Source organism: Cyrtonyx montezumae, unplaced genomic scaffold, assembly GCF_038088225.1.
Source record: "Cyrtonyx montezumae isolate F1298 unplaced genomic scaffold, pur_monq_1.0 scaffold_34, whole genome shotgun sequence".
NCBI classification, from domain to species: domain Eukaryota; kingdom Metazoa; phylum Chordata; class Aves; order Galliformes; family Odontophoridae; genus Cyrtonyx; species Cyrtonyx montezumae.
The window spans coordinates 5,596,909-5,621,260 of record NW_027072039.1 but is presented as its reverse complement, the minus strand read 5'-3'; the positions used below and the strand labels follow the sequence as shown (position 1 = coordinate 5,621,260).

Here is a 24,352-nt window from a genome sequence, read left to right as displayed (position 1 = left end):
ACTAATTCCAGTGACCGGGTTTGGAAACGAGATTAAGGAGGATTATACCTCATCTAATGCCTGAGTGCTTGCCTGTTCTCCTTGGCTCCCAGCTTGAGCTCTGACCATTTCACACACGCACAAAAGATGTCTCAAAGCTAACCCTTACCCCTACCCTTATCCCTAAGCTATCAGCTGAGGGCCGGTAACAGTTCAACAGTTGCCCAAGCACTGTCCCCTCTTCTGCTTCCGAAGGGATCCCAAACTACTAGCTCCTTGTCTCTATGTGATATTCAGTTGCTGGGATGTGACAAATGAATATGAAGTGACATCCCACTGCCCCAGAGTAGTGTGTGGGTTGGACATCAGTGAGAAAAATCGGATGTCATGACGCTTTTCCCTTGACCATGCAAGTAGTACTGAAATAACCAATTAATTCTCCTCCACTAGGACTCACTTTGCATGGAAATAAATAATTCACCTCTTCACCTAATGATGATGAGCAGAGACAGGCAATGCATCAAGGAGCTCCTCAAATACCAGTGCTACCAACCAGCAGTGGATATAGCATCACAGAATCTTTTGGGCTGGAGGGGACCTTCAAGGTCTTCTGGTTCAACTCCTGCAATGAACAGGGGTACTTATAGCTAAGTCAGTGTACTAGAACTCATAGGAACAGGGTCTGGAAACCTTCTTCCAAAAAAATTTTTTGAAGACACTTTGTTAGTTGGTTTCATGTTGTTGCTGACTTCTTTTTTTTCCCCAATAAAATTAATTATCGTTTGCTTTGAAGTTTGTAATTACCAACCCAGAGGAGTCAGTGTTAGTGTGCCTGCAGCACTTGCTGTTAGAAGGAAAGGAAGGAGAGAAGAAGAAAGGAGGAAATGTTGTGCTCAATTATATCCTGAAAATGAGCAGAGATGCAAATCAAAACACAATAATGGAGAAATACCCCAGGATTTAGCAGTTCTGAATTAGAAAGAGGATTTCAGCCATGTACTTCAAGTCTCTAATCTTGAGTGAGCAATAATCTAAATCCACCTAATAACAATGAATGAAATTAGAGTTTAGTTAAGTAATTACTCCCTTTTTTTCTCTATCATTCAGAACGAGTTCATCTTTCATTAACCTCCATTGGAGCGTTATGTTAAATCACAATGATAATAACTACTGAATTTTAGGTATTTTATTGGACAACATTTGGGTCTATTTTGAGCTTTCAGTGCTGTGCAAGCAGAGGGAGGTGGGAAGGAAGAGAAGTAGGGTCAGAGCTTTTCTAAGGAGCACTGAAGCACAAAATGGTTGTGTTGGAAGGGACTTGAAGATCAGCTAATTCCAGCTCCCCTGGGGTTGCCAGAAAGGGGCTTGCAAATGATTTTGAGCTTGGGTAAAAAACGTAACACCAAGGAATGGGGTGTACCTGTGGCACGATGCCTTCTACAGTCAATGCCTACTGGGAAGTGTTCCCTGACACCAAAACCATCCTTCTGCAAACCACAGTGCATGAAGCCAAGGGAGATTTTTATCCTTTTGCCTGCGGTGACCCACGCTTCCCCATCCAGGCCTTCCTCCAGCTTCCACATCCCAAGAAGCTGTGACCTACTCGCTTTTGAACCAACGTAACTCAGTCCTAGCTGCTCTTGTAACCAAGAAGGGATTAAATATTGGGTTTGAGGAGCAGAGCTGAGAACACTGACGTTAAAACAGAGGCAGAAAGGAGGGAATGGTGAGTAGCATGCACAAGGTTAGAAGATTTGGGCAGTGCACAGATAGTATCTCAGCGTTTAGGCCACACGTTGAACTCATGCCTTATAGGCCTGCTTTGACAGGACAGAAGGGTGTACTGGAGGAGACAGTGCCCAGGCTCTTGTATCTTCCCATCCACAGAAAATGAGTTTTTGGGCCATATCCTGGGAGACAAGGGAAGCTTGAGGACTTGTATCCACAACTGATGCATTGACTGTCCTGTCCCAGAAGCTTCCAACACAGACAGAGATCTTCTCACTGTCTGTTTGACACCTCTCAGCACCGATCAAGTTGAAACGCTACCTACTGCTTGGCCACCTCTGCCAGTGACAGTTACTGGCCCTGCCTGTCTGCTTGTGGATGATGCCTAGGTGCCTTTATAGTTACTGGAATTTTTTTCCTCTTCTCTGCCTCTGTCACAGCTGAAAATTCAAGTGCTGGATGAATGCTGACTTGCAAACAGGAGGCAAGGGCACATGTGGGGCAACAGGCTTGTGCCTTCCCTGCTCTTCCAAGGACAGAAAGCAAGACCTTCAAGATTGTACTGAACTAGGAACATTAGAAAACAGACAGAGTCATTTTTTTTTTTTTTTTTCTTCCCAAGACATAACAGTTTCCACTGTGTGCCGATGTCCCTGCAGATGTCCTTTCTTTGTTTAGACAAGGACTACAGCAGTGTTGCTGTTCAGATTCCCCATGTGCTGTATCTTCTCACTAATGGAAAACATCTCTGCTTTCCCTCTCAGAAGCCAGCAGCTCCTGTCCCAGCTCCTCTTTGTAGTTAACAGCTCCTGACTTCCATTTTCTCTCCCCTCCCTCACTTCTTGCAGGGATCATCCAAGGTAGATTTGCAAATACCAGGAGCCTACAGCCTGGGGAAAGGCACTCTGGAGAGTAGCTGCCACTTCCTAATAAAGTTTGGGGCTGTTTGTTTTTTAGGGTATCTTTCTAGGAGCATCACCTTCAGCTCAGTAAGAGGTTATGGTCTCAATGCATAACCCCTGTCCTGGTAGATGAGAAATGAGCCACCAAAGCTCCCTCTATAGTCAACATTATATTTTATTCTGTCTTTGATATTTGTTGTAGGAAAGGAGAAATTAGTCCTCACCACTAAACACAAAAGCAGCCTTGTTTCCAAGGCACAGGCAGCCCACATCCCCTGCATGGTGAAATTCCAGCCGTTGATCACCCCTATGAGGTGAAATTCTACATTTTGCTGTGTATAGATGATCCCAGTGACATGGAAGCCACGGACATCAACCACACACAAAGGTTAAGACTCCATCTCATTCCTGGGACAGAGAAGGAAGGAGAAGTCAGTCTTTCAGACTTCAAGGTTCTGATGAATTTACGACATATATTATCAATTACCCTAAACAAAGCCATTCCCTTATCGGCTTCATCTCTACTTTCCCAAGTGATAAATATGGCTGCAGTTGTTTCTGGTGCAGAAGAACCAATAAAACAAATTATCTCCCATAAAGCTTCTCTTCTGCATCCACTTTTAAGGACAGTAATGAAAACATACTGCTAGAAGCTTGTTTCAGACATAACCCAACAAAGTACGAAGACGCTGGAGGACGCCATGCACATGCAGATCCTCTGAGGCTTTGGTTCTGCAATAGCACAGACAACTGCAGATGGGTTGGATTCTGTCTCACGTGGGTGGTGACCACCTCAGGGTCTCATGACAAAACAATCAGGGTCTCAACCCAACCTGTCCCTGCATGGCCAGATGACATAGTGCTTGTTGGTCACGGGTTAGCACAGCGCAGCTCACATTGGCAATCTAGGCAAGAAGGAGAACCAGGCAGTGTTTTTACCCGTTTTGGGTTAATGCAAGTTGTGATAGTGATAGGACAAGGTGGAATGGATTTAAATCAGCCCACAACAGGGGTTGGGACTTTGTAGGTTTTGAGATCCCTTCCAACCCAACCATTTTATGGTTCTGTGGCCTTCAAGGTCCCTTCCAACCCAACTGTGCTGTGATTCTATGCATGTATTGCCTGAAGAGCACCATCTCTGACCATATTTCCAAATGTGAAGCAAGCAAAAAAAAAAACCAAAAACCCACAGCTGGGGTTGGTTTCTCCAAAATGCCCAAGCATCAACACACAGAGCTTCATACAAGGGCACCACTGGGATTTTAAGTATCTCATAGCAATTAACATTTCTAAAGTAGCCTGAGCTCTCCCTCTGAATGCCATAGGGACAGAAGCAAGGAGGGGAATAACAGCTGGTGATCTTTCTGAATTCTGAAAAGCCTTTACTTGCACTTTCAAGAGATGGTACTGGAACCATCTGAAAGATTGGTCTTGGCCCATCTACCAACAGTCAGCCCACATGCATTATGTCAACCATGTCTGCATATCCCATTATTTTCTCCTCTCCAGGCTACATAGCTCCTGCTGGCCCACCTGCTCCATGCATTGTAGGCATTGCTCCCACCCTTACCTCCCTAAATCACAGCACCTTGTCCTCATCAGGTGAGGTGCAGCTTTTACAGGGTGACACATTTGCTTCTAAGTTCAATTTCTTCCTGATTTCCTGTTTTTAGAGCTTGTCTCTCTCTCTTTATTCCAACTTTTGCACCTGTCTGAGCTCTTGGAGCCACTGAACATATCCCAGCTGACAGCAGGCATCCACCCAAGAGCACTGATGCATTCATGAAGATTAGGAGAGGTCAAGGCACAACTCCAATCCGTCAGTAGCTAACATTCCCCATGTCCACCTGAGCAAGCTACCCCCTGGCTGGGATGAGTCCACTGCCCTGCTGGTCCCTAACACTGCAATTAGCTTCCAAATCCCTCCCATCTTCTCCCATCTCAAATCCCACCTCATCCTCACAGTGATCATGGTGAGAGCAGGCAGGCAGCATCCCGATCGTTACAGATAATGTATGCTCCCGTGCCGCAGAGCCTCGGATTAAGCCATAATCCCCCCTGCAAAGATGGATCAAGTCATCATTTCCGTTTTACAAAGAGAGTAGTGAAGGCAGAAAGCTCAGCTACTTCTCAGGAGGAGCCCTGGACTCAGCACTCTGCTATCCCAAAATCTTACCCAACCCATTGCACCACACCACCCACTGTATGGCATGGCTGCAGCGGGTAAAGAGCTTTCTGGCCCCTTCCTGGTGATGTAGGGACTGATCAGTACTGCCCCATTTGGGCTAAACCCATGGAGCTTTCCTAGAAAATACTGCATGTGCAACTTGTTCACAAGTTGTACTCGAGGCCGTGTTAGATGGAGGCCGGGGCAACCTGATCTGATAGGTGGCAACCAGCCCACGACAGAGGTTGGAGATGGATGCCTGAGGTCCCTCCTGGCTTCCCATTCCCCTCTCCATATAACTGCTACCATCATGTTTCATATGGAGTGAGCATATGGGCTGGCATATGGGGAGATAGAGCAGCAGCTGGTGCAGAGCCATGGGTGTGTGGGATGCAACATCCCCACCATGTGCATCCCTCCCCATCTGAGGGTCTGCAGCCAGACGATGCTTTGGGCCCCACGGATGGCAAGGGATGCTGGAGGTAAGGACACAGGACCTGCCATAAAACAAACCCTGAGTTGTTTCTGTATTCCACCTTGCTTGATCTCTCATTTTCTTGCTTTTCTCTCCTCCTCTTGAGCCAGAGATGGATTGGGTTCCAGGATCTCCACCCTTTGGAGAGCAGGAGCCTTCTCCTAAGGTCGAAGAATCATAGAACCATAGAATGGTTGTGTTGGAAGGGACCTTGAAAGTCACAGAACCGTACAGTGGTTGGGTTGGAAAAAACCATGCCAGGATCAAATGTTTGGGCAGCACATCCTCGGGTACCCCCATGCTGCAAGGGAGCCATGAGTCTGTGCCTCAGTTTCTCCCCAGAAATAAGAAGTATTACAGTCTTTTCTTGACAGAAGCATCCCATCAAGTGTCTTAACTGAGAACTGGAGTTCTGCAGAGCTCAGGTCTCTGCCATAAGCCTTAAACATTTCACAAAGGATGCCAGTCTGCAGCAAACACTGCAGAAGTTGGTCCTGCTGAGACATCCCAGTCCTGTTAACTCTGGAAACCAAGCTAACAATGGCACTTTCCCACCAGAATGAAGGCAGGTCAGCTTTTTAAACTCAGTACCAGTCCTCACCAAATCGGAGCCCATATGAGGCTGTAGATGGGTATGCAGATGGTTGTCACCGCCAGCACAAGAATAACTATTTGGTTGTGGTTAACTGGGGTGCAGAAAGCCCTTGGTTGGTAGATGGAGGACACGATGGAGGACTGCGCCTGCCCCATACAACCATGAGCCCGAAGCTATGGGCACCGGCGACTGCCGATGTCCCCAGTGCTGCTCCAGTAGCAGAGCCGTCCCCAGGCCACCACACGAGGGCAGTGCGCGTCTGAGCTGCCGGCAGCTCGCTCGCGGACAGCGAAACCAATAGGGATGGAAAAACCCCAAACTGCGCTTGGGGCACCTCAGTTTTCCTGCAGGCTTCGTGCGGGGGCACTGCACCCGTTCGTGAAGTGCCACCATCCCTCAGCATCTTTCCCTACGTCCCAGCCCCACGGCAGCACAAACGAAGGACACAGAGCCACTCTCTGCTTCGGTAACACTTTATTTTCCTCCAGGGGTGTAAAATGTGCAACAGGGACATCTATAGGGCCACCGCTTCGTCAGCCAAGGGGAGTCGCCCACCAAACGAGAGAGGGGAACAGCAGATGTGACAGCATTCTGCCTACAGCCCATAGTGCAAGTCGTGTGAAACGTCGGCTCAACACAAGAGAACAAGAGGCCAAAGGGATGCAGAGCAGCGGGGCCATGGGGCATCTCCTGCAGGGAGGGCTTTTGCCTTTTTCTCTGTTTTATTTTTCCTCTCGGGAAGGAAGTCACACACAGCCCAAGGAGGTGCAGGCTGTGCCAAAAGGCGATGGCAGACCCCACAGACCCAATCACGAAGCTTTCCCGAAAACAAAAAGATCTCCCTGTATTTGCCTCTCGCTATCTGAAGAGCACGCTTCCTTCCTTTCTTTTCCTCTTGGCTCTGGATGCTCCAGCAGATAACAGCAGCTGCTCGAGAGCAGAGTGTGGCCATATGTTGCTGCTAAGAAGCATCTCCCAAAGCCAGTTTTCTTCCTGCCATTCCCATGTGCCTGATTAGCTCACGGCTCCTCTGAGCAATATTCACACTGTCATTTCGCCCTCCCCTTGCAAGTCTTGTTTTTTTTTTCCTTTTTTTTTTTTTTTCTTTTTGTCATTATAGGTAAACCAGAATATAAGATTAGATTGAAAGCCACAAGATTTAAAACACAAAATGAAAACCTGGCTCCCCGGGGTGAAGGCATTGACAGGATGCTCAGCACCATGCAAACTGCAAAGCCAGATTTGGGAGACCAGAGCTCTCTTAGCACTGTACCTCTCTTTGGGGAGATGGTGGGGTTTCTCAGCCCTGCCCTGGGTGGTGAGGAACTTCACCGTAACTCGCTGCAAAAGTAGGGCAGCGAGTCCAAGCCAGATCTCCAAACCACGTGAGCAAATGGAAGGCAAACCACCACAGGTGATGCTGAAGGTGGTCCACCCCCAACTTGGACCAGGGGCATCGCTCTTCTGCCTGCTTCCATGCAACCAGTGGATGGAAATCACTTGGCAGGTAGAATTGTGGAATCACTCAAGTTCGGAAAAGACCTCTGAGATCATCCAGTCCAACTGCTGACCCCTCCCCACTATGCCCACTTATCACACCCCTAAAGATGAGGACACCTAAAGCTGAAACGTCAGTGTGGGGGTGCCTCAGTGGACATGGGGTGTCTGTCCTCTAGCGTGGAATTTGAATGACACGGTTTGGTCCCACCACTGACACCCACAACCTACCCTCCAGGCTCCTGCAGCTCCTCAACTGCAGTGTAAATGATGGGCTCACAACCGTGTCCGCTGTCGGGACCTGCCACAGCTGGACCACAGGACATAGGGTGAGATGACCAAGGACCACCGCCCCGTGAGCTGCACAGAGCCCTACAGCATTGAATCACAGAATCACAGCATGGCTTGGGCCGCAAGGGACCTTGACGGTCACAGAACCATGGGACGTTAAGGCCCATCCAACGTGGCCTCGAGCACCTCCAGGAACGGGGCACCCACAGCTCTCTGGGCACCTTCCAGAGTGCTCTGCTGCTGGGATGGGATGGGGACGTCAGCCCCAGAACTCCCCCCACCCGACAGAATACCTGTGGCCTGGAGTCACCGTGTGCCACCAACGTAGGCTTTGCTCTCATCCACCCACCTGCCCCAAAACACACTCCCGGCTCTGTACAACCCCACCCAGAGCAACGTGGGAGAATCAACCTTAACTCATTAGCAGCCATGGGCTTTGCCATGCCAGCAACCCCATCCAGTGGGGTGCTTCACTACGTGCCATCACTCCGGATGTCCAAAAATTCGTACAGGTGAAGCCGAGGTTGTGGGGAGCAGCTCAGCTTCCTCAGCTTGGCCACAGGCATGAGCACCAAGTCCTGCTAATTATTTAACAGCATCAATTTGTGGAGTTCAATAAATACGTAAAATTCTTTCTTTAAAAAAAAAAAATTAATTTGCTTTCTAGCTTTGATGAAAGTTAAGGGTGATTGTCCCGTGAGTAACTAAGGCAAATCTATTGGTGTGTGTGTTTCTCTCTCCTTTTTTTGTTCTTTTTTTCTTTTCTCCCCCCCCCCCCCCCCCCACCCTTCATTGTTTTGTACATAAAGCAATCACATAAAAATAGTTATAAATAGAAAAACTGCAAATGTTTTCCCTCATAGACAAATAGAAAAAAAAAAGCAAAACCACAAATCAGGACAAAAAAAAAAATACCCCCCCCCAAAACCCCAAACCCAACGTGCTTCAAGTTCTTGTAGACCATACAGTACTCAGCATCTTTGGATATTTTACAATGACTCCAACCAAAACCCCCCGACGGAACCAGATCTCTACAAAACATCGCTGTGTAGGAAGCTGACACAGAGCTGAAAAAGTAAAAAGTCTGATGCAGCTTTAAAAGGTTCTCTTTCTTCTTTCCATACTTTTTTTCTCCACCACTCTCTCCTGCTTCACAGCAGCACCATCCCCGGGCACACCTGACGGAGAAGGACGGCGGTCCCCTCGTTCCCTTTCGTTTGTTGAAACGAAGGAAAAGAAAAGCCAGGATTTTTAATGCTTAGATCTTCTGAACCAACAAAGGGTGAACACAGATGATTTCTACTTGCTGGCAGTAGGTGCAAGACATCTTCAGTGGGCCCTTCTCCACAAAACCCCCTTGATGCCAACAGGAGAATATGTGCACTGGATTGTTTTCCAAGCAGCACTATGGATGCAGGGACCCTCAAGCATTTCATTGAATTTTGTCATTAACACGTAGGTAGGAATTAGACAGAAGAGTGAATTAAGGACACACATCCGCGGTCAGTGACACTGAACTCTTGGTGAGCTATTCCGAATCTCTGGTTTGAAATGATTTTCATTTCAGAATTCCCTCATGGTTTGTTTTCCGGATCAAAACACTTCTGATTCTCCCACCAATCTTTCTTCACCTTTTTAAGCGACTGAAGTGAAAATGCTCAAAATGAGGTTTGGATCTCTGTGCGAAATTGAGAAATAGAAGAAAAAATAATAAAAAGAAAACAACAAAATAAGCAAAATATCCCCTTTTCCACCCAGATTCCACCTGGGTGATACCAGAGCCTTTTTTTTTTTTTTTTTTTTTGGATGGTTTAGGATTAACCAACCAGGATCCCCTTCAGAACTAGTTTTGTTGTCAGAGTTAGGAATTAACAAAAAAATAGAAATAAAATAAACAACACACACACACACACACACACACACACACAAAATAAAACCAACAACTCCCAAAAGTCCTTTTGACCCAAACGGCCAAGGAATGTAACATACCAAACCCAAGTCCGGACGGCTCGTGGGCACCCAGTGTCCCCCGAGCAGAGAGCCCCTGGGTTGGCCATGCCCCACGCTAAGGCAAGTGACATTTTGGGAGCACTGAGTACAACAGCAGCCTTGGATGGAGACACCAACGTTGGGTGACCCAACCCCGAGCGCGTGGAGGAGTCCCTCAGGGAGGAAGGCAGTGGCTAGTTGGTGGCCTCCGACATGGGCGCCACGTGGCCCAGCCCCGCCAGGCCGCTGAACCCTGTGCCCCACGGGTCGGCCAGCGGGAAGAAGGGTTGGGCCGCCAGGTTGTCGCTGTGGCCAAGGGCGAAGGCCAAGATGCCCGCGTTCCGCTCCATGTCCAGCTGTGCTCGCCGCAGCAGCTTCCTCTGGGTGTCCTCCAGCTCCTGCAGGCTGAACGCCGCCTTCGTCCCGCTCAGAAAGTGCTCAGGGCTGGGGCCTGGAAGGCACATGGGAAGGCCGCCCACCTCCTCCAGGGCCGGCGGCACCACGAAGGCCTTCTCCACCGGAGGGCCGCTGGGCCCGAAGAGCAGGCCGGCTGCCCGCCATGCTGCTGGCTTGCGGCCCCGGCGCGGCCGCGCCATGCGGCAGCTCTGCCTCTTGACGTGGCGGTGGAGGTGGTCGGAGCGGGTGAAGCTCTTGTAGCAGAACTCACACTGGTAGGGCCGGACGCCCGTGTGGATGCGCATGTGGTTCTTCAGGTCGTAGTTGTGGACGAATTTGGCGTTGCAGTGGATGCACAGGTAGGGTCGCTCACCCGTGTGCTTCCGCATGTGGATTTTGAGCTTGTCCTGCCTGCAAAAGAAAGAGGATTCGGCCTCATCCCTGCACTGCAATGTTCCGCGGCACAACCCAGAATGGCTCGGATTGGGAAAAATCCAACAAACCCACCCCCAGGCAAGTGGAATAAAATCATAGAGTCCTAGAATCATTAGAGATGGAAAAGACCCTTTAAAAGGTAATCTCCTCCAAATCCCTGCAGTGAACAACAGCACGGTCCCTTCAACCCAAACCACTTCTACGGTTTTAAGCTCCTAAGGAATCTTTAATGACCACTCCAATTCAACCATGCCACGGTTCTGTGGATGATCATGAAGGTCACAGAGTCATAGGATCACAGCACCGTTTGAGTTGGAAAGGACCTTTAAAGGCCATCTGAGGCAGCTCAATCAGCCCTGTACAACCCGAGCTTGGGTGTTCCCAGGGGACGAGGCACCCACCACCTCTCTGGGCATATGCTTCAACGTACTCAAAAAGAAATCATCATAGAATAAATCTCATGCATAGATGACCACATCTGGCCGCTGGGTGTCTCTGCAGCCCTGGTCTGTGGCTGGAAGTTGGCAGCACCGCGCTGCTCTGTGCGATGGCACCTGCTGTGAAAAGGTTTAGATACAGGCGACGGTACAGCACCCCTCCCCATGGCATCCATTTATAAAGCTCACCTGTTTTTTAAGGTGGGAAGCAACAACGGAGAGCTACCAGAATATTTTCCCCAGCTGGCAGCCCAGAAGCTATTTATTTTATTCTTTATTTTGCCATTTTTCCTTCTAGAAAACTCACAGCTGAGACACACAGTTATAATAAGAGAAGCTGGCTGCACATGAACTGAGCCATAACGCAGGACAGAGATTTCTACATGGAAAGTAAGTGAACAGCAAAGTGGGAGAATCCCACTGATTTTGGGAACACTTTCAGTCTGATCCCTCTGAGACACGAGGGACATGAGTTCAGAGAGTAGATGGAGCAATGTCTTTAGTACGTAAGGGATGACAGCAAAGGAAAAAACAAGACCAAATACACTGATGCTGGCAGGTTGAGCTCTCAAAACTCACGTGCTGCTGCCTACCTACTGATTCTTGCTACCCTGATGTCTTTGGTGAGATGATGTAGTCCTGGTGTCTACATGAGAGTTCGTGCTGCTCCATGCACAGGACAGAGCAGGCACAGCACTTGTACCCCGTGTCTGCCTCTTTCACCCAGCTGTGCTTCAGGGACACAGAGCCCATTGTCTTGGGGCTCTGCTCCTGGGGATGTGCATCTCTTCTGGGTGCTCCTGCTTGCCTCAGTGATGCTGCTGAGGTCACCTGGGTGGTGGAGATGGATGGAGGAAGGCAAAGGAAGCAGGAGCTGAGTCCACGGCCCCACACATCGCACCCAGGACTACCCCAGGCAGGGCTCCGTGGGTTCTGCAGGCACAAAACTCCCACCTGGAGGGGTCTGGAAGCCTCTGGGCAGAGATGCAGGACTCCATGAAGGATGCAGAGAGGTGCCCCCAGCAGCAGAGCCACTTGGTCACCACCTGTAAGAAGCATGCCCCATTGTTTTCCCAAGGCACGCAGCACTTTGGAAGGCAGAAAGAAGCACCTCCTGTGCTCTGTGGGGCCAGAGCCCAAAAGCCAAATGAGAAATTATCAAAGATGCCAATATTCTGATATTTTAGTGAAGCCACGTCTCCCCTCAGTCTCCCAAAGTGCTGAAATCAGTTCTCAGAAGCAGACAAAGCAGCTCAGAAAATTGCAGCCCAAATGGATAACGTTCAGTTGGAGCTGCAGGCAGATGGACACGGGGTCACGTAATGGGAAGCGTTGGGAAACCGTAATGAAAAGCAGAGCTCCCAGCTTCACCTATAATAGAATTTAAACACGTGTATGCCATGTTTAACCTCACAGGATCACTGTTCCTAAAAACACGTGGTGTGCCAGGGCTGGAAATGCTGCATACAGGGTGACCACGGTGGGTGCTCTTCTCAGCTGGGTGCTGGGTTTGGGGCAGCAGTGGGGTGCGATGGACGATGCTGGATAAAGAAGAGGGAGAAACACGTCCTCTCTGTGTGAACATCCTCAAAGCAATGGCATTAGGAGAGCGATGAGGGCTCTGCAAGCTGTCACAGCACGAATAATGTGAACAAATAACGTTAACCTTTCTGGCTGCAATAGTTTCTCCTTGAGCCCTCTGAGGCTGTCCTGGTGGGAAAGCTGAACTATTTGCAGTGTTCTCTATAGCGCTCGAGCAGTGCTCTACAGCAGACCAGAACCTGAGCAGCCTTTGTTGAAACAATTAATGAGTTATTAAATGAAGTCCTGTGGGCAGACGGCCCTGGAAGTTGGGAGCGGGAGAGGCAGACCCTGGCTGTAAGGACCCACAAAGTGATGGATATTGCATCCAGTGGGGAGTTTGGGCGACCTCTAACCAAAAAAACCCACATTTTCTGTGTGTCTCTCTCTCTCTGATTCTGCTCCTGCACAGTTCCACAAATGCAGAAAGGATGGACAGGAGGGATTCAACCAGAAACACTACCAATGGTACTCCTCTCCACAATACTGATCCATTCCTTCTATCACAGCCTGGACCAGAGGTCAGGATGACCTGAGCTCTCCTCTAAGCCCTCCTACACATTTTCGCATTGCCAACATCACTCTGTGCCTCAGTTTCCCCAGCCACAGCCAACAATACAGCCCCCATTCATATCAGATTTGGGGAGCTGTACACCATAGCCTCCAGAAGGTCTTCTTCCTATTGCCCCCATTATGTGAATGGTACCAATGCACTGTAACGTGGAGGCTGCCATGCTGACAGAGCAGAGCATGGAAACTTATTTTTGGGAGCATGGAAATATAATTTTGCTCATCATCTGCATAAATTCCTCTCTACTGTTATCACAGAGTCGAGAGAAGAACACAGAGCACCCTGAGGGCCTGGCCATTGTCACCAGCTCTGCCTTGCCCACTGTGAGTATTATTGTCCTCCGGCTCAGCCTAATGGGGCTCACAGCCAGGAGCTGAAGCACTATCCTCCTGTCAGAAAGCTTTATTATTATTATTATGGTAAAGATTGTACTCATTAGATATTAATTATACCCAGCAAGAGCAGGTCCAGGAATCTATTTGTCTCTGCTCTCCAGTTAAATGTGCCCAGCTTTTCAGAGCAAGCTGCAGCATGACATATGCATAGCTCTGTTGGAGCCTGGTCCAATTTTTCACCTCCCAGAGCTCTGCTGGGGTGTGGAGAGGTGCAGCAGTGCCTATCTGGGGGCAGCCTGGCTTTAGGGCTGGTCTCACCCAGTGCATGGTACCCAAGCCATGTAGGCTGATGCAGAGGTGTCAGGGGGTGCCGACAACAGAGGCAATGAATCAAACCCTTGCAAACCAAAATGTAATCATTAAGACTGCTTCAGCCTCAGAAAGCCCAGACACTGTCATGATCAAACAAGTGCAACTTGATTGCTGCCTACAGCAATGCCAGAATGATGTGCAAACCCAAACCAATGACTTCCCTCCACTCAGTGGCCCTTTCCACTCAACGCTTCTCCCAGCTTGTTAGGGATGAAGCTCCCCTGGCTCTTTGACCACAAGTTGCCATGTTTTCCAGCTCCCTCTTCTCCCAGTGTGCTAAATGATGATAAGATTCAAATTACCCCACTGGTTCCTTAAGTTTTGTCCTGTGAGCAGCTATGATCTACAGCTCACCAAGACGGGTGAGTTCACTTTCTTTCTTTCCCTCTTCTCCCTCCCTCTTTCTCAAAGGGAAGGTGACCAGGCCCTGCTCTCTCTGCTACGTTTCTGGGGACAAAAAGGGACAAAGAGCCCCGGGCCAGCCCCCACCACCCCCCCAGCACGCCGGGTGCACACCTGGTAAAGCGGACCTCACAGATATTGCACATATACGGCTTCTCCCCAGTGTGGGTCCTCATGTGCCGAGGCAGCTTCCCGGCCCCCATGATGACTTTGTTGCAGATGGGACACTGCTGGGATGCCTTGGGCTTTATCTTCCTCTCTTCCTCCAGGGGCCACGGAGGAAAAACTCCTCCGAATTGGGTAGCACTGAGGAAATTGAGATAAGCGCTGTAGTCGGTCTCTGCCTTAATGTGCCCTAAGGGAGCAGCTGGGGTGTTGGTAAACATGTCCTTGAAGAAGTCATTAGGGAAAGGAGGTGGAGGCAGCTCTTCCTTCTCCTCCTCTTCCTTGATCTTCCTCTTTTTGATCACCAGATCCAAGGGGCCGTTGTCTATCTGCGGCTCTTCGAGTTGGGGAAAGCTGCTAAAATCACCATTCCACAGATGGGGGAAGAAGGGGGGTGCAAAAGGAGAGAGGGCTGGCCTCCTTTCCGGGATGTTTGCCTTGGGGTACAAGTTTTCCCTCAGCAAGGACTCGATGGAAAAGTCTCGTATCACACCCAGGTGTCCAGAGGAGTTGTTGGCCGGGTAGTGATTTGGAAAGTCTTTAGGTGCTTCAGTAAACGCTTCTTCAGTGAGATCAGACTTGGAAGGGCTTTGGTGACAGCTTACTTCTTGGCCATCGTTCAGGTTCTCCTGATTGACAAAATCTCCCACTTCCTCTTCCTCCTCCTCCTCTTCCTCCTCATCTTCATCTTCGTCTTCATCATCATCTTCATCCTCTTTGTCGTCTTCCTCCTCCTCCCCTCTGCCGGGCTCCATGATTTCCAGGCAGACGTTGATGATGCACTGGATCTCCAGCATCTTGGCAGCGCTGAGGATGTGCTTGACGTTGGAGGTGGTGATGGTGAGGGTTGAGGTGTAGGCAAACTCGAGGATGGCAGAAAGTGCTTCAGGCTTGACAAAGTCAATCTCGTAAACATAGGGCTGGTCGGTTAAAGTGCCAGTAGTGAAGAGTTTTTTGAAGTACTTGCTGCAGGCAGCAAGGACAGAGCGGTGGGTCCGGTACTCCTGGTCCTGGACAATGAGGATGACATCGCAGAGGAGACCATCATGTCGCTGTTCATTTAGACCACATAGGACCTCGCTGCTGTGGTTTGGGAATGGGATCCCAATAAGATCTTCAATGCCATTGGCCATATTCTCATTTAGTGCCCTAGGACGGGACAGAACACAGACAAGCAGTACATGAGCAGGGAGTTCCCAATCAGTAACACCAAAACATCCCTGCCTCCTCAGGGTCATCTCTTCATCATCTTCAAACCCTTCCACATCCTCTGTGATTTAACTCTGTGTCCCTCTCCCTTACTTCCTCTGTCTCCTTCCTCCTTGGCCCCCACCCTCTCCACCTTTCATAACCACCACATCCTCATCTTGCACATCCTTCCCCCAGGAACCTTGTGCAACGCGCTTCCTCCACATCTTCCCACAGCCAACATCTTTCCAGGCACATATTTGATCTGCTGTGTGGGGAAAGGGCGATGCTGCATTGCTTCATACTGCTCCGTGTTGGCACCTACACAGCTGAAACAGGACTGACTTCACCCCGGAGCTGTGCTTGCTCCAGTCCTGTGCTTGGACTCGTTGGCACAGGACCAGGTATCACAGGTCTGGGGGTTGCAGCCAAGCACTGAAGACACAGCTCTTTGTCCCCCAGCCTGAGCATCAGTTCTGTGCCAATTACGTCTCTTGCCTGAAACAAACTGATTCATTATAATGTGCTGGGGTTCACCATGTTAACTAGAAACACCAGCTCTGTAGAAAATCCCCTTTTAAACTGCCCATAAACAAAAGCAAATCCTGATGCGTTCTCCAAGGTGAGTGTATGATCATAAACAGCCCCTAAGACAGAGAGGGGGAGACACCTTCCTTCCTACCTCTGGTATCCTAGAGATACGGTCAGTGGGCACAGTGGGGGTTGTTTGGGGTTGGACTTGGGGATCTTAGAGGTCTCCTCCAGCCTTAATGATTTTAACATGAAAATAGTGTGAGAAATTAAATTTCTATGTGGCCTTGGTCTTTTCACGATTCTATGATGCTATGCTTCTAAAACATTTCCACCCATTGGTGGAAATGGACTCATTTTCCATTATCTTCCCCTCTAGAGATGTGGTTCTGTTAAGTGGAGCACTCAGGAAAGCCAATCACTTTACAGGATGCTGATTTTATGTCGTTTAGATAGCCTGGGGTGGGTGGGAAGCAAGACAACCCCGGTGATTCATTTACATAGATTTGCAGAAAGGGCATTTTTCCCCCTTGGGCACACGGGTTGGGAAGTGACCTTGTGGTTCCCATGCCCTGGGAAGGATAGCTGGGCTGGGTGGGAGCAGAGTCTTCCTCCAGCTCCCTCCTCTGCCTCTTCCCAAGCCCAGGGATTGGTCCTCAGGAATGCCAGGCACAAAACCAGCATCTGCAGCCCCAGTGTCCGAGGACAGATATCACTCCCATACACACACAAATGCTGAACCAACTCCATGGAGTTACACAGGAAATCCCACTTCTTCATAGCAAATTACAGCACTGACAAAATAAACTTGGGAGTGGGAAATGGTGGACAACGCCTAAAATAGCCGTGTTCTGACCAGGATGAGGATGACATATTGAAACACTGCATTTATGGGGATGCTTCAAACTCATTCACCAGAAAGACTTATTTTCTCAAGTGAGAGTACTGCAAGATGCTGCTCTCAGGATGAGCTTCCTCTCCAAAGAGTGGTCAGACACCGGCACAAGCTGAACAGGGAGGTGGTGAAGTCCCCATCCCTGGAGGTGTTCAAGAACTGTGGAGATGTGGCACTTGGGGATGTGGTCAGTGGGCACGGTGGGGGGTGGGTTGGGGTTGGGCTTGGAGATCTTGGAGGTCTCTTCCAACCCTCATGATTCTGTGATTCTGTATTGGCCAAGCTTCTATTGTGTAGGAGCAGGCACATGGATCTACTTGGAAAGAAAGGCCCACATTTGAAAGAAATGTCCCAGTCTGAAAGAATAACCTGTGATGCTGACTCACAGGACTGCTCAAAGCTCCTCCAAACTGCAACCATCCCACTCCTCATGGACCGTGGCATCCCTAGTGCTCCATTCCTGCAAGCAGAAGCCCTACATTTCTGAATAATTCAATCACCCAGTGAAACATCCCTGTGGTGTCTGCACCTACATTCTGGGCACTGAGCATCCTGGTGACATCAGAACCATCCAGCAAAGCACCCCAAAGGGATCTGGAGCACATTCAGGATGCTGAGCATCCTGGCCACCCTGCCCTGCTGCAGGTGAGGCAGCCAGCAGGATCCCAGCTGCTCTGTTCATCCCATTCCTTTCCCATGACAACTCCTGTGCCCGTGGTGCTCAGCACCTGAGGGACTGACACTTGGGTTCTGCTGCTTCCTTTCCTTCCCACTGCTCCTTCCCAATCCCTGCAGCCGGGGTGGGCTGGTTGCTCTCCCCCCTCCATCCACCAACATGAACAATGCTTTTTGCCCCGGGTTTATTTGCACTTCCCTAATGAAGCAATTAAGATGTGCATGCGAGATTACCCTCATCTATCAAAACGGAACGGCTCCTTTCTGTCAAGCTTGCTGATCTGCACAGCTCCAGACTGGGGATGCTCTGCGTGAGCACGGATGCTCCCACCCCACTGCAGCCTTAGATAGGTCCTTTCCCCCCTTACCATGACTTTCCTACCAGTAGGGGATGGGGGGGATCATGACTCTCCCAGCACAGACCCGTTTATCCCATCCCTATCCATAAGCCTCATGTTGAATTTAATATATATACTAAAAAAAAAAAAAAGAGAGAGAGAGAGAATAAAAGAGGTCGTAAAAACCAAAAAGGCAAACATTTCCCTCATCACACCTCCCCGCTGAACATCTTGTCTCCGGCACAAGGTGTGATTAAGCACCCGCCCTCGCACCCCACGCTTCTCCCTGCGGCAGAAGGTGGGGCAGCACGGCTTTGCCTCCATCGCTCTTCCCCGGTGCTGGAGCACCCAGCGCTGCTTCCCTGCGGGGGAAGGGTAGGATTCCTCGTGGGGATGATGGACAGCAGGCCCAGGGGCACGGTGGGAGGGGAGCAGCTCAATGGAAATACTGCAGGATGACGGGGAGCGGAGTTACCCCTGAGACAAATCCTGCCTGGGGACAGCGAGGGTGAGCCAGGAAAATGGCTCATAATAGGATTCTCCACATTCTCCCCTCTCCCCCACCAGCCACCTCCCAGAAAAAAAATAAAAGGTGATTTTGCTTAGATCTAGGCAAGGTAGACAAGGGCAGGGGTTTCCAAGGTGATGCTTTTGTGTGAGGAGGGATGCAAACAGGGTTCACGCTGACCGGGAGGATGCTCAGAGAGAGGATGGGAGGAGGCACCGTGGGCTGGGAAGGGGAGCAGGGTTTGATTGCCTAAATAACGCTTCAGGGATTGAGATCACACGGGTGGCCTCTAGCCTGGTGGCTCTCCAGTGCCAACTGGATTTTCCAGTATTAACACTAATCTCGGAATAAAATCCTTGGGCACACCAGGATCTGTCCTTATCAGGGGCTGCCATCTCCCTGGCACGCTGAGCCTGTGGGAACCCTACGTGTTGCACACATTACTCAGTATCTTGGGGTCTTCTCCAAGCTCAGTGATTCCACGACTCATCGGAAAGCAAAATTCATGTGAAGTCTCATCAGGGAATCCGAAGTAAAAGGAGTTGGAAGAGGCCTTCCAGATCAGCAAGCCTGGCAATGCCATACTTCAGCTCTTCCCCATTTTAGTGACATTCTTTCTTTCTGATTTCCTATATCCATACGGAAAAATAAGCGTCAGAATCGATGACCCTTGTGGGATCCAGCTGCCATCAGCTGCAACAGGAATTGCACCCACCCCAGACACACATGGGATTTAAGTTAAGATTTCTGGTTATTTCTACTGCAACTGGAAGGCACCATCCCAAAAACATCCTGAAAGTCCCAGCAACCCCTTAGATTTACACCAAGGCCCCAGTCCAACCCGAGCATCACTTCGCATCCAGCTGCTGGACTCCAGGATGAAGTTTGGGGTTTGGACACACAGGGAATCCCAGGTACCACCCAGCAACCCCACCTGTGGTGAGACCAATGCAGTATGGATGCTGAAAACATCTTTGGGGTCCCAGATAAAAGCAAACAGGAGCTCTGGCAAGAGCAGAGCTCAGCTCAGTGCTTCCTATAATTGAAGGGTTACATTTCCTCTTTCTGGCTTCTTGAAATTACCCAGCATGTTTTCCAGTTTCAGAGTTCATACAAATCTCCAAAATCAGAGCTGTGGGTCACTGTGGGCAGCAGCTGGGTTAAAACCAAATGCCATATTATGGGGCCATCTCTTGTGCTGAGCAGGTTTTGGCAAAGGGGGATCCCAGTGATAAACGAGCCCGAGCAGGCAAATAAACATAATTACTGGAGCTGTATGGAAAGCAAAGCCCAGCTCCAGATGGTGCTTTGAGGGCTGCACCAGCTTACAAGGCTGGGGTGAATGAATTAACCATCGTGTGGGAATAGGTGCTATGGGAGAGGGTGTGGGGTGGTTGCATCCAACACGGACTCATGGTTTGGGTTCTAATCCAACTCCTGCCCCCCCACCATAGGAACACAGCATGGCTTGGGTTGGAAGGGACCTTGAAGCCCATCTACCATGGGCAGGAACTCCTCTTCCCAGATCATGTTGCCCCAAATCCCCATCCAACCAACTAGGAACACCTCCAGAGATGGAGCTCCTCTCCTGGGCAGACAGCTTCTCTGGCAACTGGTTCCAGTGCCTGGCTGCCCTCCTTGTCAAACATTTCTTCTTTTGAATGAAGCAGCTTGCTGGATAACGAGGCTAGGGCTGCTTGGAGGGTATGATGCCCTGGGTCCCTTTTGCTCCTCTCTGCTGTTTTTTGGGAGATGCTGCAGTGCTGGAGGTGCTCAGTGCCCAGCAAGGTTCCTGTCTGCAGAGCTCTACTTGAGCCCTGGTGCTCTCCTGGACACTTCTGAGCATGATGTCACCAACACAGCACACGATCCCAATGTCTGCACATCTCCACATCCTATGCCAGCGGGGTGTAGGTATACATATACACCTGTACACCTATAGGTTTGTGTGCACATAAATCCTTGGGGAGGGGGAGCACGTCAAGTGTAACCAAGCCAACTTTCCATTCATCCTGTGCAACCAGTCCACTCAAAGGGAAACTCACTCATCCTTCACGTGACACACAGCCCCACCCATGCAAAACAAAACAGAACAAAAAGAATAAATCCCATAGGAGAGGAAATAAAAGAGAGAACGGGAGGAAAATCCTCACGTGTCCCACCAGGACAAGACCCAAGCCATTCACCCAGGTCCTCCAGCACTGCCACAGTGCCTGGTTGGGGTCTCATGGGATGGGTGGTAGTGTTGGTGGTATTTTAACCTCCATGTTTCTGGCTGCTCTCCTCCATCCCCCCCTCGGTGCCATGGGAGCTGTGCCTTCAGCTAAATGGGATGTATATATGGGAGACCACATCCTACAGGCACACAACATTACCACTCCAGTTGGGGGACGGGTGCTTCCTTCCAGCACAGCCTTAAAAATAGCAAAAAAAAAAACCCAACCCCATTTCCTCCCATTCTGAGCTCCCTAGGGCTCACTCTGGGGCAGCCCCTCCAACTCCTTGCCACAGCCGGAGAGAGGAAAAGGAATTACAGCAACAACAACAACAACAAAATAACACAAAAAAAGGCTCCCATTGAGCGGCGCACGCACTGGGTGGGTTTGCTTCCTGACAAAAAAATAAAAACCACGACGGAAAATGTGCCCGGCTCGACCATGGAAAACTGGTTTGGCTGTCGGCCTTCCGAGTGGACAGATTGCCGGGCACGGCCAGCCCAGCCTCACTGCAGTAAATAAACCCATAGAGCTGGGAGGGTCCGGCTGGGGGTCCCAAACAAGCGGGGGAACGGAGAGGGAAGCCTTGGAGCCACTCCCTGTTTTCCTCTCCATCCCGGGAGAGAAATGCCAAAGGAAGGGCTCGGGGAGTATAAATAAAAGGGTCGGAGCACACGGAATGAGAAGCAGATGTGCGTGGTGCTGCTGCTGCCCGCCTGAGTCACGGGAGGGTGGGGAGGAGGGGGGGATCGCTATTTCGGTGCTGGGCGTGGGGTATGGGAACACAGCGAGGAGCGGTGCTGCAGCGGTGCTGGAGCAGGATGGGGCTGGATGGCAGCAGGTATGGGCAGGCTCCAACAGCTGCTCTCCCACGGGGATGGATGGCCTAACCTCACGTGGGGGGATTTTCCTCTGAAAACACGATCTTCCTGCTTCGTCTTTTGATTGCCGCTGAAGCGCTTAGCTCGAAGGGACAGACAGGGACACGCAGCGGGGAGCAGAAGTGGCTTTGCACAGATTCGTCCCTGCAAGGTGCCTCTGCAGAGCAGCAGTGCAGCCCGCAGGAACTCTGCTTGGCTCTCTGCACCAGGAGCTGGAGAAGACCCCGAGATCCCCAAGGCCATCTCCAACACACCCCGCCATGCCCACTGACCACAGTGCCACACATCCATGGTTCTTGAAGGTGTCCAGGGCTGGGGACTCCACCACTTTCCTGGGCAGCCTGTGGCCAGCACCTGACCACTCTAGAGAAGAAACTGTTCCTAACCAACCTGAACCTCCTCTGATGTGACTTAAAGCCATCAACAGAAATCAGGTCTTGACTTCAGCCCATGCCCCCATGGCCTACATAAGTTCATAAGTTCATAAGTTCGTAAGGTTGGAAAGGACCTATAAGATCATCTAGTCCAACCATCCTCCTATCACTATCTCTACCCAACTACTAAATCAAATCCCTAAAACAAATCCCTACCCCAACACAGGGCAAAAAATTCACAGACTCGTGGACTGCAGAGTGCACCCAGACTCACACAGGCTAAGAGCTGCCAGTGCCACCCCTCAGTAATATAACCCGGGATAATTTGGGTTAATTTGAAGGCTACAGCACTGCTTTGAACTTGAGTCTTAAGCACAATGCTTTTGTTGGTTTGGTCCTACCCTCGTGTCTATTTCCCAGGCTATCCCGTCATACTATCAACTTTCCAAAAAGGAACACCTGCAAAGCCAATGGAAAACCCCAAAGAAAAAATGGAGAAAACATCTTTCAGACAAAATCCATCCAGTTTCTACCCATATGAGTGTCCTCCCAGTCACACACAGTCTCTTCCAATCCAAACATTCTGTGGTTCTACGATCTTCAAGGTCCCTTTCAACCCAACCATTCTATGACTATGATCATCAAGGTCCCTTTCAACCTAACAATTTTGTGACTCTATGATCTTCAAGGTCCCTTCTAACCAAACCATTCTGCAGTTCGATAATCTTCAAGATGCCTTCCAACCCAACCATTTTGTCATTCTATGGCCATTTTCCTGCAAAGCCACACTTCTCTGCATCATTCTTCCTGCCCATATGAATCTCGGAGGCACACAGATCCCCAACCCCAGAGCTGAACATTTGCAGAGGAAACATGAATCTGCCTCAAGGACAGCTGGGGAAGGAGACGATACTTTCATCCAGACTTCTGCTATGTGAACCCAGCAGCTAATGAGCTCTCTGAAGACCAGAGGTAACAGATGAGCATAACCTCACCGTGTGGCCAGGCACTGCATATCCAAAGACAGCTCCCTGTCTGTAAGGGACAATATAATCTGTCTCTCAAGGTATGGAGCAATTTAGCTACAGATCAAGGGTAACATGCAGACCTCATTTGTATCTCAGCTCCTCCTGCAAGCAGAGCCCCTGGTTTCTGTACCAACCTGCTGGAAAGCTGGAAAGCAGCTGAATTAATTGTCCAGGTCCTGCAGATGTGTGGGTGTCAGCAGGGCCCAGTCTGGTGAATGCAGACGCAGCCAATGGGAAACACAAAGTTTAACCTGGAAGAAGCAAAAGAAAAGATCTCCTGTTAGACAGCACATGGAGAAATAGCAGACAGTGGGGTTAATTGTTCAGCTGGTGCTAGCAGATGGGGGGGAGTGCAGGATGACCTCCCCCCGAAAAGAGGGGAAAGCAGGAGAAAAAGCTCTGCTCCACAAGGAGAGCTGCTCTTGCCTGTTTGCTTTGGCTGCCCTGGACTCCAGGCAGCTTCCAGCTGGGACCCAGAATTGCTGATGTTGTGGGACTTCGTCTGCACCCTTCCATGACGTGAGGAGGCATTTGGGACGATGGGCAGGGATTTTTTGTTGTTGTTGTTTTTTTCCCTAACAACTATACTTTACTGCTCCATTTTGAACTCACCATGCTGTCATTACGATGTCAGCCTAAATTACATGCGTGATAACTGTGGCAGAAATGCATGCACGAGTTCACAAAGTCTTTACAAGGAAACATTTCCCAGGGACACTGGAGCTGCTCACACGCCTGGACTCAAAGGAGAAGTCCAGAGGAGCCTCAGGATTAAAGGGCACTGCCTGCAGCCACCACTTGGCTGCTGGGGCTCAGCAGATGGATTTTATGCTTCTGTTGAGCTTTCCTGGGGTAAGCGTGTTCTTACTTCATCTGGTGTAACCATGCATTGAATCTAGGGGTTTCAGGGATGCTACTCTTGGTTCCAGTTATCTGCAGAATAGTTTAGCAGCCAGATCACAACCGAGCGGGTCCAGGCGTGCAAGCTGCACCGTGAAGAGGTTGGCATGGGATCTACTGCCAGCTCCTGGCTTACAGAGCGAGCACGAGAACTGGGATGGGGATGCTACACCATCCCTGGAGGTGCCCAAGGCCATGGATGAGACCTGGGCAGCCTAAGCTGGTGGGGGGCAGCCTGCCCATGGCAGGGGTGGGGCCCCTTCCAACCCAACCATTCTGTGCTTCCGTGACCTTCAAGGTCGATTCCAATCCAAACAATCTGTGATTCTGTGTTTCCCCGACATCTCTCTGCCTGTATTTTGCATTTCAGTGCTCAGATATGCCAGTCTCTGCTCACATGTATAATTCTCTATAAAAGAGCTAAAAGGCCACAGTAAAATAAGACACCTGGAAGTCTACCTCTGCATCCACTCCTCCATCCTCTCATCTCTGCCATTCCTA

The 24,352-nt window shown here is 50.0% G+C and overlaps 1 protein-coding gene across 2 annotated transcripts in view; it reads right to left on the bottom strand.

Annotated features, from left to right (window-relative positions):
- Positions 1–9,550: 9,550 nt before the first annotated feature.
- Positions 9,551–24,352, bottom strand: part of ZBTB7C (zinc finger and BTB domain containing 7C) — a 97,410-nt gene continuing 82,608 nt past the window's right edge. For both annotated transcript variants that reach the window (XM_065745249.1, XM_065745248.1), the window contains 3 exons: positions 23,086–23,202; positions 14,267–15,466; positions 9,551–10,430 (listed from right to left, as the gene is read on the bottom strand). In XM_065745249.1, coding sequence (XP_065601321.1) covers positions 9,818–10,430; positions 14,267–15,450 — 1,797 coding nt within the window. In that variant the 5' untranslated portion in view covers positions 15,451–15,466; positions 23,086–23,202 and the 3' untranslated portion in view covers positions 9,551–9,817. The remainder of the gene's footprint in view (positions 10,431–14,266; positions 15,467–23,085; positions 23,203–24,352) is intronic.